Source organism: Halichoeres trimaculatus, unplaced genomic scaffold (assembly GCF_033239565.1).
Source record: "Halichoeres trimaculatus isolate MK-OKI-2021-1 unplaced genomic scaffold, fHalTri1.1 fHalTri1_scaffold_9, whole genome shotgun sequence".
Taxonomy (NCBI): Eukaryota; Metazoa; Chordata; class Actinopteri; order Labriformes; family Labridae; genus Halichoeres; species Halichoeres trimaculatus.
Genome location: NW_027437188.1, coordinates 22,365,783 through 22,385,504, shown reverse-complemented (window position 1 = coordinate 22,385,504; position 19,722 = coordinate 22,365,783). Strand labels below are relative to the sequence as shown.

Sequence of the window (19,722 nt, the reverse complement as noted above, 5' to 3'; positions counted from 1 at the left end):
ACTACTAAAAGAGGAATATGACTGAACAGGCTAGACAGTGATTCAGGTATTTATATACTCACTCTCTGTACACTACATTCACATTTTTTCCTGCATCAAAAACAAATCTACAGTAGCACTGTGGGTTGTGGTAATCAGGTCACCAGAACAGCAGAAAGAAATGCATAAATAAAACGTAGCCCAACATGGTTTGGGTTTTGGCTCTGCTTCAGTGTTCCTCCTCAAATTTCTGGTTTCCTTTTAGACGTTTCATTCTCTGAAACATCACTTTCAATGTTAAACACCTCACATCACGTCAATCCCTAATTTGTACAATTTTGGCTTCAAGGTAGCCAGGCTGCCTTCTCCCTCCAGATGCTGCCTGGTTGCCATGTGGCATCTTTATTCTTTCCTGGTGTTATTTTATTGCTGCTTTTCCCACACACATAACGCCTCCATACTGTTTCCATAGCAATGCTATTACTGAGATGACGGTTTTCTCTCGTTGTTACCACTCTTCACCATCAAGTGTTCATATCTGAGACTCTCCAGCAGCTAGGAACACTGCTCTCTGCAACAAATAGCTAATTGTGGAGCAGGTAGTGTGGGAGTATGTGCTCATTACATTGAGCAAGTCTGTAAATGGTTGTATCATGTCATGCTGAGGCATTTTAGAATGAAGTGTATGTATGACAGTTGTGTCATGCAGTTTTATGGATTTCCTTATAAATGTGCTTCAGATGCCCTGACACAAATAAGTAATAGTGTCTTATAACAATGTGAAATATTTTGAAGGCATTCGATCAGCTTGTTTTTTTTCATCCTGTATACTTTGAGCAGTGTTCAGAGCAGGAAATTGCTTCACAGAGCAAACCCCAAAACAAACAGACAAAGATTGCTGTATCCTCTTTTCAATTACTCCCCTGAAACACTTCAAGGACCCTGTGTGGATAAAGATATGACCTGAGCTGCTGTAAGAGGAAGTGCAAAACTATACACAGACTTGTTTTAACACACATTGAATCCCAAGAGGAGCAATTTGACTAAGGAATTCACAAACACAACACAGTGGAAGCTGTTTGCGACAAGTGTGAAAGTATAGTACGTTACCAATTAAGTTTTTTTGTAACATTTCAGAGTGGACATATGGTCCAAACCATAGACTGTAAAAAAAAAAAAAAAAAAAAAAAGGACATCATCTTGCTCGGCTCAAAGTGAGGTGGCTGCAAAAACTGCTCCCCCTGGTGGCTGGCTGCAGTATGGGTCAAAAAATCCAGCTCCCCAAACATTCAAGATGGGCTGTGGCCAAACTTTAAATAATATCTATCTATCTCTCTCTCTCTCTCTCTCTCTCTCTCTCTCTCTCTCTCTCTCTCTATATATATATATATATATATATATATATATATATATATATATATATATATATATATATATATATATATATATATATAGTATATATATATATATATATATATATATATATATATATATATATATATATATATATATATATACTTTTGTTGCCTGGCTCCACTCAGATTCTCTCTCTGAGTCCCTCATAGCCTCTACTGTGCAGAGTCTGGCTGCACGATCACTGCCAATGGCTGCGGCTGTCACAGGGGTATTTTGGCTTAAAAACCATACAATTGTAAACGGCACAGCCACACTGTCCACTCTACAGTCTATGGTCCAAACTGTTAATTTCCTCAATGCACAGATGCTGCAGAATGACTTAAACCTGTGGGAACGGTTTCACACTAGCAGATGGCAGTATGTGTTAAGTGTAACTTTCCAATCCATCTAACTTTATACAAACGAAGAAATCCAGGAGAAAACCTTGTTTCACAGTAAGTCCCAAAATTACTGTTGACTGATGTGGGCACTGGCATAAGTCATAAACAATATTATACATAGACATTTATGCATCATTACAGCTTCATACCTGCTGCAAGAATAGGCTGTCTAATTTAAAGCTTGATTGGGAATCCTTGGCTTTTGGGGCCAACACCATGTGGACACTCCCGGAACTACAGTTTTATAAAATTTTTTTTTACTTTGCATTTGCACCATTTATCAATACTGCCGTTGACTGCTCACAGCTGACCTGATCTGTATTGATAGTTGTTATGTTATTTGATCCTATTCAAAGTGCAATACTTGAATACAAAGTGAAGGTGAGATAGGCTACAAGTTGTGACTGTGCTGAAGGCCTTGACCCTTCTTATCTTTACCAGCTGCCCCCAAGTATGAGCGATCAGCTGAAATCTAACGCTCCCGAGTATAATGACAGTCATTAAAGGGGCACAGTCTGAATGATGACCCAGCAGGGACCTGCTGGGGTGTGTGAGGGAGTGAAGAGAGAATATAAGCATCCTTGATTTTTCACTGACACGTCAGGGTTTTCTCTTATAATTTCAAAATAACATTAATTAAAAGCCTATCTGATGGTGAACTCTTGATCGACAAGAGTAGTATTGTTTCATAGATGAGATATTGTATCGCCACTGTGAGGTCCTTTTCATCTGGAGGATGTGTGGTTTGATGTTTTAAGGTTAGTGGTTGCAGCTCTAGACCACATGCTATCTTTTTCACATTGACGCCCTTTCACAGCTGTGGTTTAAGTACACTTTATTTACTCAAGAAGATTTACAGATACCTATGTTTTACTGGTAAAAGAAATTGTGTCTTAATCCACTGTGAGCAGAGAACTTTTCAGCATCTTACAAGTGGTAAAGACAAACTTCCGACTCATGCTAGACCAAGGGTCTTCAACCTGTGGCCCTGGAGCCTCATGCGGCTCTTTGACTCCTTTGCTGTGGCTCCTTGCAGCTTTAAAAAAAATATTAAAATACAGGATTTCTTATTTTTTCTAACAGAGTATAGTGATGATTGAAGATACTGACACTAAATAAAATCAATTATATATATATATATATATATATATATATATATATATATATATATATATATATATATATAAATATTTTACCTTTTTTCAAGTATAAAAAAACAATGAAGAGCTTGCAATTTTTTTGCAAATTTCATTTTTTTTTTTATTTCTGTAAATTTTTTCAAATTTTTGTAAAATCCATGATTTGAAAAATTTTGCAATTTTTTTTAGATTTTTACAAATTCTTTGCAAATGTATCAATTTTTAAAATTTCTGCTCTAATAAATTGTTATTGCAAATGTATGAAATAATGGCACATTTTTTTCAATTTTAATTTTTTGAAAAATTTGGCAAACTTTTGAAATTTCATAGATTTTGCGAATTCATGCAATTTTATGAAAATTCATGACTTACAATTTTTTCATTTTTTGAAAATATTTGCAAATTTATTTAAAAAAATATGGTAATCATAAACACAAAAAACTTCTTGTGTAGTTATTTTTTTTTTACTAGATTTTTACTGTTTTGAATTTTATTCCCCTTCATCTTTCTTTTGAAGATAAAGTAGATTTTGTGGCTCCAATGACTTTAATATAGGTGAGCAAAGGAAAAACGGCTCCTTTGAAAGTAAAGGTTGCAGACCCCTGTGCTGGACAGTAATCTGTCACTACTGTGTTGGGATCGGAGAGAAAGATAGAGAAGCAGAAATGGTGAGAGTGGGACAGAAACAGTCAACACCAACAACTGGTTCAGACTTTTGTTCACAGTGCCAGCAAAAATGATAAAAATGTGTGTCCTATACACTGGGAATGTAAATTTACTTTGAGAGATTGATCTTAATATTTGTGGCAGTGGAGTCAACAAGTATCATCCTGGCATTTAGAGTGGTAAACTTGATAATCGTGGTATGAATGGTTTAGTCACTGAAGCAGTCAGAGTTTGGCTGATCTAAAAGTAAAACCAGCATGGTCACAGTGATAATAATGGTTTGATTGATGTTAATCATTATAGCAGCTGGAGTCCACAGAAGCAGGCCATCTGTAGAAGGATCCAGGGGAACCTGCAAGATAAGACAGCTCAGGGACTACCAGAACGATCTGTGGTTAGTAACTTTAAAAGAACATTAAGACTTAAAGTTAGTGACAAGCTGACAGACAGAGGATAGAGGGAGACAGATAAGAACTCAGCGTTCCAGTTCCCCCAGGGGTCCAAGTCTACAATCCCAAAACCAAGAGCTGGTCCAAGCCTGATCCAGCAATAAGTATAAATCAAAAAAGAAAGTTTTAAGCCTACTCTTAAAAGTAGAGAAGAGATCTACCTTTTGGACCCTGAATGGTGGATGTTTTCAAAGAAGATGAGCTTGATAACTGAGGGCTCGGTCTCCCACACCACCCTTAGAGACTTTAGGGATGACAGGCCTTCATGGGGAGAATAATTTTCTATGAACAGTAGTAGGGCTATGAGGTCTTTAAACCTGGTTGGTGTCAGACAATCAAGAACTTAAGAGGGAGGAATTTTATTTTGGATTTTAGGAAGAGACAGTATAGGGAAGCTTAAACAGGAGAGATGTGATTGTTCTTCCAGGTTCCAGCCAAGGACTTCATTTGGCAGCTTTTGTGGTTTTAGGTTTAAAAACTTAAATGTCTGGAGGAAAAGTGAATCATCTTAATGATCCATGTATTAATGAGAGTGATGTGACTAGATATATTCAGAGCTATACTAATAACAGATCACCTGAAGTTTCTGCCCCATATTACCCCACAACACACAGTACATGGGACACGTTTAAACATAGATTATGAGAACTCCAAAATCGCCCTGTAATGTTTGTTTCTTTTCGGTGTCTTATACTAAATATCTTTCTAGTCGTCTTGCAATGGTCCTGGTACACTTAAAAAACCCCTTGTTTTCCTGTAAATACAGCATGTTTTGTCGGGAGCGGGAGGAAAATTTGAAAATTAATTTGTTGGGATTTTTTGTTTGACAATATCAAAATTGGGATTCTTCGTCAAAATATTGTTGTTGTTTTTTTTTTCTAATTAAATTCTTCATTTTAGTCTTTGTTTATAAACTGAATTGGAAAAAATTTAACACTTTTCTCCAGCAGAGGGTGAAATGTTTCTCTCTGACTCACATGATGTGCATTTTATGGGAAAATAGGGCGCGTGAAATAGTCTGTAGACATTATCCATCCATCCATCCATTTTCTTCCGCTTATCCGGGGTCGGGTCAAGGGGGCAGCAGCCTAAGCAGGGAAGCCCAGACTTCCCTCTCCCTAGCCACTTCGTCCAGCTCTTCCGGGGGGATCCCAAGACGTTCCCAGGCCAGCCGAGAGATGTAGTGTCTCCAGCGTGTCCTGGGTCTGCCCCAGGGTCTCCTCCCGGTGGGACGTGCCCTGAACACCTCACCAGGGAGGGCCCAGGAGGCATCCTCATCAGATGCCCGAGCCACCTCCTCTGGCTCCTCTCAACGCAGAAGAGCAGCGGCTCTACTCGAGCTCCTCCCGGATAGCCGAGCTTCTCACCCTATCTCTAAGGGAGAGCCCAGCCACCCTAGGGAGGAAGCTCATTTCGGCCGCTTGTACCTGTGATCTTGTTCTCTCGGTCACTACCCAAAGCTCATGACCATAGGTGAGGGTGGGAACGAAGATCGACCGGTAAACAGAGAAATTTGCCTTCCGGCTCAGCTCCCTCCTTACCACGACAGACCTGTGCAGAGTCGGCATTACTGCGGACGCCGCACCGATCCGCCTGCCGATCTCTCGCTCCATCCTTCCCTCACTTGTGAACAAGACCCCGAGATACTTAAACTCCTCCACTTGGGGCAGGATCTCCTCCTCGACCCGGAGAGGGCACTCCACCCTTTTCCGGCTGAGGACCATGGACTCGGATTTGGAGGTGCTGATTCTTATCCCAGCCGCTTCACACTGGGCTGCGAACCGATCCAGAGAGAGTTGAAGGTCACGGCTTGATGAAGCCAACAGGACCACATCATCTGCAAAAAGCAGTGATCCAATCCTGAGGTCACCAAACCGGACCCCCTCGACACCCTGGCTGCGCCTAGAAATTCTGTCCATAAAAGTTATGAACAGAATCGGTGACAAAGGGCAGCCTTGGCGGAGTCCAACCCTCACTGGAAACAAGTCCGACTTACTGCCAGTAATGCGGACCAAGCTCTGGCACCGGTCGTACAGGGAACGGACGGCTCGTAACAAGCAGTCCGACACCCCATACTCCCAGAGAACCCCCCACAGGACTCCCCGAGGGACACGGTCGAATGCCTTCTCCAAGTCCACAAAACACATGTGGACAGGTTGGGCAAACTCCCATGCACCCTCGAGGACCCTGCTGAGGGTATAGAGCTGGTCCACATAGACATTATCATCATCATTTAACTTTTCACATGGTCTGGTGTTAAAAAAGCAAATTAGAAATTGCAAAAATCATAAATATAAAAGAATTGCAATTTAAATTGAATCGGCACCCCAAAAATCGTCTATTCATGTACTAAAAGCAAGAAATGGTTCAAATAAGAGTAACTAGTTATTTTCTCACATCTGTTTTCGAAACAAACTGCAAAAAGCTCAGTAATCGGTCTTTAAAATCGCATTTGAATCCATTACAAGCTCACACGTGCTTCCTCTGTAAACATGGTCCCAGCTCTCCTGCTTTGACAACCAGCACAAATGGATCTTCAGGGAACAGATGATGATTGACATAGTGATGACCTCAGGGCCAAGACTCATCTCATCCCCTGTAAGGCTGCTTCATCCTTGACCAATGATCTACTCTGCTGCAGTGTGTAAACTGCAGAAATGGTAGAGGAAAAAAATAATGAATGATATTCTCTTGGCAGTTATTGATTGTATACATACGGTTTAAGCTAATAATGAAGGATGCTCTGTGAGTATAAAATATCTGCACAGGAAATAAAATCATCCCCTCATAACACATATGAGCGCTCACAAAGATTATGTGAAGCCCCAATACCATCACTTCATATGCACACTTATGCTGATGCTTGTAAAAAAAAAAAAAGGAAAACTCCGTCATTTCATTTGACAGTACAAGCATTTTGATACCTCTGCAGAAACACCTGTGAATATGTATGCATATGTAATAATATGTAATGCATTCCCTGCTCTGAAAACATATAGATACATTAATCTTCACTTTCACTTTGTATGTAGTAAGTAAATGTGTTATAAAAACACAAGATCTAACACATGAGCAGCCTTGAGTTTAGCCACAAGCACAAAATGTCATGGAAAGGATTAGGGTCAGATGTCTTTATAGCGGAGGGCAATGCAACACTTGGGGTGAAATTGGGTACACCCCTTTTATGGATTTTAATGGATTGACTAATGAAGCATTCATAACCCTTTTCCCTCTCAGTCATTCTGCCCCTTGACCTGTGGCTTTTGGTCATGGCTGGAAATCAGATTTAATGGCAGGATGATCGCTGTGCGTGTGGGTACAGTATAATTTTGAATAGCTATCACTCAGCTGTGCGCAGCTATCATTGTGTTTATGTTAAGGCTGCTTTAAACATACACTCAGCTTGTAAAGGAGATTTAATATCATGGTGGAGAGTGAGTGAAGCCATTTCAAGTTGTACACAAACTGTGGGGCACGCTGTGACAAGATTTCTGCCACTTCATTATTATTCCAATATTTCATTTTGTTGAAATGCTGGTAAATTCTAAAGCTGTCTTATTTGTAAATGATTTCCAGTGACATCCCCACAAAGATAAGTAAATATTATTTATTAAACACTATAAAAAATCTACAAAGCTCAAATAACAGTGTGCCACCAACCTATTTCATTGCCATTGTAATCCATTAATCAATCTTGAAAGTCGGTGAAAAATGAGCTAACTACACTAGGAGAAGTGGCTTTCTTTTACCCTTTAGACAACAATTCTGTTTTCTCTTGATGGGAAAACAGAAATGGTTAAAAAAAGAAAAATCTCATTTGCTGCAGACCATCAAATCTCAGTAACAACCACCCTGCAGCTGTCACTCATAGTTGACTCTACAGCAGTGTGCACAGCTCAGGCCGATGGCCAGGGGATGAGCAGCTTCCAGGAGTAAGAAGGGATGACATCCCTGATGCTGCTCTGACACGTTGCGTCATGACACTCGAGGCAGACCCACAGACGAGGTCATACAACATGCACTGCAGTGAGTTTACATCTGTATCTAAATAAAACCAAGGGGCCCAGTTTACACATTAGCTGGTACATAAAGGATGACCTATTTTTATGTCCAACTCAATATATACAATATATATATACAATACACATGGCTTCTTTTTCTTTTTTCTGTTTTCATGAAGTCACATCATGTCCATTGTCTCTTACGAACTTCCTTACACCAAAGTACCCTCCTGATTGATGAAACACACTAAACTGTAGGGCTGGGACGATATGCTATTCTCATGAGTCGATTCTGTTATGATTTTTGGGGGGCTTATTTGATAGAAATTGGGATTCTTCAATATTTACAATTTGGGGGATTTTTAGTTTGCCTTTTTAACACCACACCATGTGAAAAAGTTAAATGATGATTGTAATGTCTACAGACTATATCGGGTGCCATATTTTCCCATAAAATGCACACCATGTGAGTTAGAGAGAAACATTTCACCCTCTGCTGGAGAAAAGTGGTAACTTTTCTAATCCGGTTTAAAAACAAAAACTGAAATGAAGACTTTGAATTTGAAAAAAAAAACACAATTTTTTGACAAAGAATCCCGATTTTGATATTGCCAAACAAAAAATCCTGATATATTGATTTTCATTTTTTTCTCCCACCCCTACCAAACTGACCTCTTGGTTGGTTGGTTAAAGCAAGATAAACTCTCCTTCTAGGAGCCAAAAACACACGCTTAAGTGCCCTCCTGGTTGGCAAAACACACTTAAATGCCCTTTTGAAAAAAACATTATTTACTGACCCTAACCCTGACATATAAATATGCACAAAGTAGGGATGGGTACCTTTCACATTTGAAACGATACAATACCGATGCCCGGCACCTGGCAATTGGTACCAGTACTCAACGGTACCAATTTTTGATACTTTTTTTGTGTTTATGTGGTAAAAAATATCAATTTGTCTAATATTAAGATATAAAAAGTTTTCAGCTTAGCATATTTATTCTTCATTGTATAACCTTGCAATGCTGTGTTCATGTCCACCATGGAAAATCGCCTTCTCTCCCACTCCCTCACAGTCACAAGGATGCATTTAGGTACCTAAACATGGTACCTTTTGGTTTTACGTGAATCGGTACCGGGTACTTTTGGCACTATTTGGTTGGTACCAATAAAAGTGCCTAATTCGGTAGCCATCCCTAGTCCAAAGCATCCTGAAAAAAACACACTGATCTTAGTGCCTCCTTCAGTGGCAAGAATTGCACTGTTGGTGCCTTTTTTTCTTTTCGCCCCTGCCCTTCAGAAAGTCTGTGCACGCCACTGGTGGTTACAGTTACAGCTCTGCCGCAGCTGTCACAAACATTAAAAGCCAGTAGCTCCTTTAACTGTCTTTGGCTTCTGTAAACCTCAGAGTGGCTGTAAAATTCTAATGAAACATGAATGATTGTATTGATTGCTGCTAAACTGAAACCCTGATTATTGCTCAGTGGAGCATTTAATGTGTGTTTCGGATAATAAAACACCACCACAGTATGTATTCTGTTCACAGTAATGAGTGCATTAGCTTTTTTTATAGGAGCACTGGTTTATTCGCTGACTGAATCTGAAGATTGTATTTCAGTTATTATTGGCTGGTGTGTAAAGAAGGTGGTGGAGTAAAAAAAAGCTGCGTGACATTAAATTTGATGTTTTTCAGCCTCAGTCATACCCCTTTTTACTTTTGCCTGCAGAACTGTTACGTTAACAAAAACGTTTTTGTTTTTCACTGACACATATTTGGTATCCTACATTTCAAAAGCTGAAAACACACTGTGAATCAAAAAACACACATGTACTACTATTTACTGTTAGGAGTGCTGCAGAAAATTGTACCCCTGCTGTACTCACACACCACATAGCAACACTCGTGTTTTGACAATGATGGATGACGACTGATATGCTGCTAACACTTCAAGACTGAAACACATCTTGCAACCACAATCCTCTTTCACTCAGCAGTTTTCTACGACTCATTACAGGGAAGAGATTTAAGCTCCAGCTCCAATTCAGGGTGTTGAATTGGTTGAGAATCTTCTGATCCCCAAGGGGAACGATGGGATCGATCTGGAATAAGCTCCTGAGGAAAGGCTTTCCCATTAGGTGTGAGATTGATCCGAGGTTATGTTCCTCTTCACTGATATGTGATAAATTTGAGGAGGCAGGCATGAAGGTGAGTTAAGGCGCTCATTTAGAGAAATTTGATTTGAGAAATTACCCACAGTCTGACCTGTGATACATAATAAATGAAACAGAAATGTAGATTACATTACACTGCACCACTATTTACAGTCAGACCTACATACCTGTTATTCAGAGCTGTTTCTAACCTCTGTGCTGCTGAAATCAAATCAATAGACAACAACAAAGGGCCAGATCCAAATCAGTCACAGTCAGATAAAACCAATTACCTCCACAGGGAGCTCTGGGCCTGGTTTCTATGAGACACTTTTCCAGAAAAAAGACTCTGGTCATTTTTAAGTCCATTTAGACAGGGGCCATTAAACAGCAACAGACCAGTTGAGGCTTTGGCACGACTTAGTCATGTTTGTAAAGTGTATGAACCCATTTCAGGATCAGTAGATCATTTGATTGATGATACCAACAACAGCAGTTTAAGTAGATAGATCAAGCATTGAAATGCTGGCGTCAAAAATGAGGTATTGTGCTTTTGGGGGGCTGAATATAATCCCTTGGGTACCCTGTAGTAGCTTTCAACGATTTACAGCATTAAAGAAAAACAAACGTTTCCCTCACCTATCAACGTCTTCATTAGCCAAATACCTTTATCCTTGTCATTAGCACAGCTGTAATGAGTCATGATCAATGGAGGGATGGATTGATATTGAGTTTCGCTCTGAGACAGCTGTCTTTATTACGAAGCAGTTTCCGGAGCCTTCACACTACAGCTGTAACACAGCAACAGCTCATGTGCTTCACACTTTGCTGCTGTGTGACGTGATGAGCAGAATATTTATTTTTCATTGACAGAATGCTCTGCAGTTACTCACCTGTCCTTGGCTCTGTGCCTCCTCTCCTCCTGTTTGGATGTTGAAATTAAAAGAACATGTTAACTGATAACACGGGGGTTGGCATGACATTTACATGACATTTACAGGCACACTCTCGTGCTTATTTGTCAGTCAATCAGCCTTTGTTTGGGTTTGCCATCATTATATTTATTTGTTTCTTTGTTGAAGGTATGGGCTACACAAGAAGCTTAACGAGAAATTCCACCACGTATGTAACACACACATAATCAAGGTGTTTAAAAAAAGATGGTTGGGTCCAGATTTAGACACGGCCGTCTCTTTTATCCTTACAACTCATGTAACAAGCCCTGCAGTGCTGACATTTACACCACATCTGCTTACACAAACACACACACACACACACACACAAGAACACACACACACACATACAAAGAGAGACTGGTGAGACCCTGCAGCAAAATGCTCCATTCACCTCCATTTGACACCTCTTATAGAATTACTGAAAAGCACACAACATAATACAAACCCCCCAAAATGAATGGCAAAACACACACACACACACACACACACACACACACACACACACACAAACATGCACTTAAAAGTCAAACCCAGGCAGACACTTGCACTGAAACAGCAACACTGATGCATTAATTCCTTTCTTCTCTGATCTGTGACATTGCAATCTGCAGCTATTATCTGCTTTTACACTACTTTTCGTTGCTAAGCGCCACTTATGTGGCAGCTTGTTGCAGCAACTCTTTCTTTGTTGTCTTTTTTTTGTCTTATCTTTTTAGTAATGTATTTGGAGCTTGCCATAACTTTTTTTGGCTCATTTGTTGTAACCTGACATGCCATACACACAGTTTCATATGTCCGCCACGGAAATATTTCACTAGTCCATCTGGGTAGCGGCTCTTCAAGTTTGTTTTCAGAGGCGGGACCTTAAAAAAAAATTAGCAGCTGGTGATTGGACGACCGTTCTGATTGACACACTCACCACAGACCAATCCGCATCAAGCCACGGTATGACGTTGCTTATGTGTGCCGCTGCTGAGAAACAATAGACGAACAACTACAGGAACATGAGAAACAGCTGTGAAAAAGGCGACAGCTTCCGTTTTTGTAAAGTTAACTTAAGAATCAAAGGAACGTTGACAAGTACGAAAGTCTGCCAACGTCACGTCTTCTCGTCACTTACGCTGCTCCCACAGCTCCCGCCTCTCTTCCCTGATTAGGCCGGTTAGAATTTAGCCGAGTGAAATCGTTGGTCATTGGAGCCTGACAAGATGGATCTGCAGGAGTTCAGGAGCTGAATCAGGCAGGTCCATCTGCTCTGCAAGGTTACATTTGTTGACCACTGAAAACAAACTGGTTGTGTTTCCAGTGGTGTTTTAATAGACTGTATAAAACATGGACGTAGTGGATGTCACCAATCTGTTTCTGAAACGGAAAATGAAGCACATCGGCGATAGGGGCCATATTGGTAGTGGCAAGGGCTTCGCCTACAGCCATAGGGCGCCTGTCAGTCACGTGATCCTCAGCTGTGCCTCTTATTGGGGGAGCTTGCGATCTTAATATCCTCTGAGCAGCCAGGTTAGAAAAAAATTCACCCCCAGAACAGTGGATGCCGGTAGTAAAATTAGCGACTCAGACAGGAGACGTTTTAGGAACCAGGCTATAAATGGGTTATTTCTGCTTTGAAAACAGCTTTTTTTGTCTTGGTGTGTATGTGACTTCCGGTACTTCTGGAGTCAGCCTCAAGCGAACGCTCGAGAAGCAGCAGATTTTAGCACTTCCGCATTGTCTCATATTATTAGACCAGAGGTTGCTGCTTGAGTGTTTTTCCTGTTCTGTTCCTTTGTGTGTGTCCAGAGATCCACGTGTAACCATGATTGTATTGTTTACACATGAAATTTTAGCTGTTAGCAGCCAGTAATATGTCAATACTAACTGGTGCTAGGCCCAATGTTTCCTGGGAACTGAGAAGAAGGAGGCACAAATGATACGCTGGTAAGAAGCTAAGAAGAGATGACATCGACCTGTCCTTCCATCCATCATTGCGGTCCTAACCCAGCACCTGAGGGAATACCAGAGGGTAGAGTAGCACCATTGCCATTTAGACATGGCTAACAGAAACAACACTCGACACAAACACCACATTGGAAAGATCTCACACTCTGTGAGTGGACATGATACAGGAGAGCTAGACTGAACAGACTGATGAAGAAGGCCAGCTTAGTCCTTAACCCTGTGGCTGAAAGGAGAATTATGGCCAATCTGTCGTCTCTAATGGACATTTTGTTTCCAGTTGACGCTTGTGATATTATTCTATGTATAAATTCTTGAATTCTTGCACTATACACTTCGTTGTATTGTTGCTGCGACTCTGAATTTCCATACAGGGATTAATTTAGCACATATTTTTTTATTCTATTCTACTTGATGTTGATTTTTGGATTCTGATCTTTGCACACTTTCCTCGGTCTCATCCATCCATCTTCCTACTGGATGCTCCCTATTGGTTCTGTAAATCCTGCGCTTTAGGGCATCTTTGGGAAATTATTTGTTAATGTCAGCAAATGTATGTTCTGCCTTGTGCACTCTGCTATGGCTTTTGCATATCTGTGTGTGTGTGTGTGTGTGTGTGTGTGTGTGTGTGTGTGTGTGTGTGTGTGTGTGTGTGTGTGTGTGTGTGTGTGTGTGTGTGTGTGTGTGTGTGTGTGTGCACATTCAAGATGCAACGAAATCTGAAGAGTCAATTTGACTGTTGCAGTGAGAACGGTTTACACGAAGTGAATTTTAATGTTAAACAAAGAGCTGGAGGGTGGCACGGTTACAGCAGCAGGGATTATCTTGCTGCCACAGCTGAAGGATGCAGAGCCAACAGTTATTTGGTCCTGGTGATTGAACAGGTTAGAAAAATGAAAAAAAAAAGAGGAGACGAAAATAACAAAAGATGACGGCAAATTCAGAGAGGACATTTGGAAAGCTATCAGGGCAAAACGAGAGAAATTAACCTTTAAAGACTGTTGACAGGTTAGAACAGAGAGTGAGAGGTTGAGTTAGAGAGGTAGAGTGGGAGCTAATGAGAGAGACACAGAGTGTGGGAGTGGGACTGAGAGAAGGAGAGGGAGAGAGCTGTGTTGCACCACATGCCTCTCAGTTCCCTTAAGATGCGCTGGTGGTGAAATAGCTGGGAGGAAGGAGCATCCAAACATCGCTTTGAAAAATATCAGGGTCACATGAGGGAGAAAGAAGAGTAAAGGAGAGAAATTGGAGCACAAGCGTATTAGTGACACGCAGGCGAGGAGCATGGAGCACCGGAGAGGGTGAAGGAAAGAAGAGAAGATGGAGAAAAGAAGTGAAGTCAGGACCTGCGAGTGACTCCCATCCCTTCAGTTTGTCGCTTCTCTCCTCACTGTCTCTTTATCCCTTCTCTGACCCTGCCCCCTCCTCCCTCACCCCCTCCTTCCTCTCCCTCTCTCTCCTCCTCCTCCTCCACTCAGACCAGGGAGAGTGGAGTGCATGGGTTGCATCTCTGTCTCTCTGCTGCGATCTCCCTCCTCACTCTCCTCCAGCAGCCTCTCTGCAGCTCAAACCCTGTGAGAGAATTCCCTGAGCTTGACATCAGAGGCGGACGCAGAAGAGAAGGAAAGCTGGTCAGAGTAATTTGGGGGTCCTGCAAAGAACTGAGGAGTCCTTTCTTCTTTCAGGCTTTTGATGACTGACTTTTTCTTCTGTGAGGAAAGACTTGAAATGGGAGACTTGAGAGAGTGAAGAAAAGAGAAAAAACCTGTGCAGCTCTTCTTTTTTCCAAGAGACAAAGCGATGCCAATGGGGACAGCATTTGAAAGTGAGCAGCTGAGGACCAAATCCGCTTCCTAAGAAAGAAAACAACTGCAGAAGTCAAAGAAGAACCTGTGCACAGGCTCTACTCACAAAGCGACGAGCTGCTGAATCAAGAGAATTCTTAAAAAGCACGCTCTTCGAAGCTGTGTTGACTCTCCTTCTGTCCCATCTGTACTTTTTCCTCTGCGTCTCAGACTCTGCTTCCTCCACATTAGCTCAGTCATGCAGGTGTCTATCGCCTGCACGGACCACAACCTGAAGAGGGGGAATGGGGACCACAGTAAGCAGAGCGCCACCAGTCCCAATGTGGTGAACCAAGCCAGGGCAAAGTTCCGCACAGTGGCTATCATCGCCCGTAGCTTTGGCTCCTTCACTCCCCGACACATCTCCCTCAAGGAGTCAACGGGGAAACACACTGGCATGAAGTACAGGTGTGTGCCAGAGCTGTGCCTGCATATGTCTTTGCCATGTGCATATTGTCCAGCATGCTGCTCAGAGAGTTTTGTAGTTTTGGCATAAACTGCCATGCTACTCATGTTTCTGTCTATATTTATTCTCTCATCCACTCCACCTCAGCTGCCACAGCTTCATTATTCTTTTATCATGCTGCTCAATTTTTCATCACAACCAAGTTGTCCAACCATTTGTGAGTCTGAGTGCAGCTTTTTCCTTTGTTGTACAAGTTTTACACTTTTAGGGTGTTGAACTAGGAACACAAAATAAACAAACTCATCCCAAAGTGAAGGATCTATCAATTTTAGCTTGACTTCCAACAAGTTATTATAAGAAAAATGTTTTTTTTTAAAGATTGTTTTGGCATGAGAAAAGTTTTTCCTAACACTCTTTAATCAGCGATGTGCTCATTTTTAAAATCTATTTAGTTTTGTACAACTTATCTGTTCATGATTTTAATAGGAAGTGTAAATATTTTTGCTGGTTTCAGCCACAAAGCCCAACCTTCAGTAACTCTGACCAAGAAAAGTCTCTCATGAATAGATCCAAACATCAGTTCTGTCTAAGATGGAAAACATCCATTAATCTTGTTTATAGCTAAAATACCCAAAATGACCCTGCTCTGCCTTGACCGTCTTGTCCTGTGCCGCTTTCTTGCAGCTGCCATAATGTAGAATTTCACAGGACCATTTATGCCAGCACCTTCTGCCAACACTGCAGTGTGCTCTCAGTAAGCATTGCCACACTTTTTAAGATCGACCCTTGAAAACCATGCAGGGACGTCTCATTTATTCACTAGCAAACCTGACAGAGCTTCTGGATAAACACCCTCTGCTCCTCTTAAGAGTTCACTGACAGCTCCTGCAGCTTCTCTGTCTGTTCAGTCTGCCACATCTTTCCCACATTTTCAATTCTGCTATCAGCGTCACACAAACCTGAAACCTCTTCCAGGCACTTATCTGTTTTGTTTAGATGAACTCGAACACTTTGATTCTAATGCTTTAAATGAATGGAAGAGGCTTCTTTTGCTTCTGCTTCTCTCCCACACACCTCAACACTTTTTCTGCCTCTCTCTTCTCTCCTCTCTGCCTCTCTGTGTGCTTTGGTGAGACAGCTCTGCAGTGTGGGCAGAGTGTCTGAGTCGGACTTGACCTCAGCAGTGCTGCTGCTCAGCTGACTTGTGTTTTTGACTCTCCGGCCCCAGGCTGTGAATTACGTAAAATGTGCTACCATTACTTTCTTTTTAAGCTTTGCAGATCACTCTGAAAGCAGACTGTGTTTCTGTTTGTCAGAGGGTATTTAGAGAACATGTTTTTAGCATGCTTTGAGAAGAAAAGATGACAGACTGTATGCTGGAGGAAGTGCTGAGCTAGTGTGATGGTGTCTCACTTCTTTGGAAAAAGAGCATTTAAAGGCTATTTTAGGGCTTAAGTTACATTCTACAAATAAAAGTCATGAGTATTGCTTTAATAATGAGGGTGCTTTTGGCTCTGTCCACATGCTAAAATTAAGTTAATGATGCTGTTTTTAGCAACACTAGAGAGGAAATTCAATCAAATCTCCAGTGAAATACACAAGCTGCCAATTTCAGTTATCGTCCTATTTGGAGGGGTGTTCAGGCACCTGAATGGGACTTGGAATAATGATATGCTTTTGATGTAGCAAACTTTATTGTTAAAAACAAACAGCTTGACACCATGCATGCTTTTCCTAACTTTTACTACTGCTCTTTGTGTTGTATGCTGCGAATAGATCAGCAGGACATGGGGCCTTCTGACTGATTTGATGAAGTGTTGCTGTGACACTCTGTAAAGATAATATAAGACTGACAGTCAGACCAGACTAACATTACATACCGTCCAGACTCTGAAGCAGTCTAGACATGTGTAATGTAAGTGGGCTGTGAGGCTGCTTGACCAGTAATGAGAGCTGGCTGACCGGTGAGCAGCACACAGACTCTGAGCCACGTCACTTAGCTTTGGAAAAGGCTGCCCAGCCTGGTCAGGGCAGCGAGTAAACATGATGATTCAGAAGTGAAACATACAGAGCTCCACCTGGCAGGTGACCCTGAGCTGAGGGCAAACAATCCTGGCCACAACAAAACAGCTCAGCTCTGTTGAGGTAGAGACATCTGAAAAGCTGGATTTCTTTTTACTAGTTCCAGCTCTGGTTGATCACAGAAAGTCATAAACATTATTAAAAAACAGCTGAATGACCACTACAGGGACACAAATGTTATTTACAGTACCAGACATGCTCACATGCACATTTGAGAAAATCAGCTTTATGGGGAAAAGCCAAGAAGGTTGAGGTTATTGAATTTAAGATTTCTCAAAGACTGACAAATGTGCCTGATGCCAAGTTTGTTTAGGCTATGTCCACATGTAGATGGGTATTTGGGAAACAGCATACATTTTCATACATTTAGGCCTGTCGTTCGCACAAAACCACAGAACTGTGTCACTAAAGGAATGTTTTCTGAAAACTCTGGCCAAAGTGAAGATTTTGGAAAACTCTGGTTTCATGGTTTTGTGTATACGCCAGAAAATAGAGTTTTTGGTTCTCAAACACCACGACTGAATGACTGGGTTTCATTTTGATTGGATGGCGTGGGTTTCACATCTGAAAAACACTGCCAAACATGGGTTTGGCATACTTCGAGCCGCATTCATCAGCAGATTTGACAGGTGTGTGTGTGGATGAAAGTGGGGGGGTATCCGTTTTTGAAAATACTAAGCTACTTGTGTAGAAGGCCTCAAAGTCTGGCAAAAATTCTGTCATTGCAAGAAAACCAGTGACAGCAGCCCCTGTAGTGACACAGACATTTGAATGGTTGAAGTTGTCTAATATTTTTTACATGCTGTTACAATGTTACTATGTTTTGGAACTCTACTTTCACAAATGCTTGCTGCACCAGTGCTTAATCTGGATTGGAAATGTCAGCATAGTCTTCACCAGAAATTTAGGGGTCATAGCCAACCTAAAATGCAAACTTTTCAAAACGGCCTCCAAAGTGGAATTTCTGAAACACTGCCGCCACAGTTGCGGTGTAAACAGCAAGCCAGAGTTTTCAGTGGAAACGATGACATCATGCTTCGCTTCGTGAATGTGTATACTGCAGTCCAAAAGTACTGTTGTTATGATCGTTGTGAACTACCATGTTGTGCTTGTGCTGCTTAATCTACTGACTATCTTTCAACTAAATTCGTATCTGTTGCTCCACCTTTGCACTTAGCATTCCCCAATACACCAGATGATCGGCCCAACTCTATTTCAGTGGAGATTTACCAAAAGCAGCTTCTGGACAAGACAGTTATAGCGCCAACTACAGGCCTGGCATGCTTACTACAGCGTTTTTCAGTCTCTTAGTATTCTTTTTCTCTGCATTTTTACATTTTGGGATGAAACATTGTGTAAACATTGCCTTAGATGAATTGAGTTTCTCACTCATGGAGCCAAGTTGACTAGAGCCCGACCAGTATGGGATTTTTGGGGCTGATTTTGGGGCAAAAAAAGGACGATATCCAATATATCGGCCGATATCCTATATATCTGCCGATATCCTATATATCGTCTGATATATATAATAAATTCATTAATACACACAGGATATATACTGTATATAATCATAAATCATTATAATACCCATATTATTCAAGACAGAGACAGAACACTATTAAATTAAAACAAGGAACTTAAATTATAAAACTGTCAACATAAGAACTGTAGTGTAAACCAATGATAAATAAGAACAAGCAGTAAACACCTTAAATAAATAAGTCAAACTTCAAACACAGTTAAGTATAAAAAAAAATTAGAAATGTAAACACACAATGAGCAACTTACGCGACGCTAAAACGCCGTATTATAGTCTTACATTAGATAATGGTGTACATGTGAATTAACAGTAGCATTTATCTCTGTTTATCTCACAAAAAAAAAAAAACAGATGCTTCACAATGACATAGGTGGGCCATGCGCGTGTGTGATACCTGCTAAAGTCTGGTTCATATTGGGGTAACGTGACCGCCGGCCGTACTCCAGGGAACAGTGCTGCAGGGGGGCAATCGTGCTTAAGCATGGCACAGTTTGGATGGCCAGTGTGACCGCACCCTAAGACATTTTTACTTTTGTGAAAATGTGTAACTTCTTTCATTATTTTAATGTGCAGAATGACCAAAACCAGTTCCTTGACCCATAATGGGTTAACAACACAACTTTACCCACGTCAGCCCAGTCAGCCATACAAGGGATCATACATGTGTTACAGTTGTAACAACTGACTAAGTGATCTAAAGAAAGGCAGGTCTGATGTATGTGTTGATAATGAACAAAAGTTATTTCTTTCATATTGTATAGTG

The 19,722-nt window shown here is 41.1% G+C and overlaps 1 protein-coding gene across 2 annotated transcripts in view; it reads left to right on the top strand.

Moving 5' to 3' along the window:
* kcnab1a (potassium voltage-gated channel subfamily A regulatory beta subunit 1a) overlaps window positions 1-19,722 on the top strand; it is a 121,543-nt gene that overhangs the window by 14,498 nt on the left and 87,323 nt on the right. The window contains exon 1 of one of the 2 annotated variants that reach the window (XM_074679248.1): window positions 14,174-15,339. The exons of the other annotated variant lie outside the window; for it this stretch is intronic. Coding sequence (XP_074535349.1) covers window positions 15,131-15,339 — 209 coding nt within the window. The 5' untranslated portion in view covers window positions 14,174-15,130. Of the gene's footprint in view, window positions 1-14,173; window positions 15,340-19,722 lie in introns of those variants that run through there. 2 annotated transcript variants of the gene reach the window in all.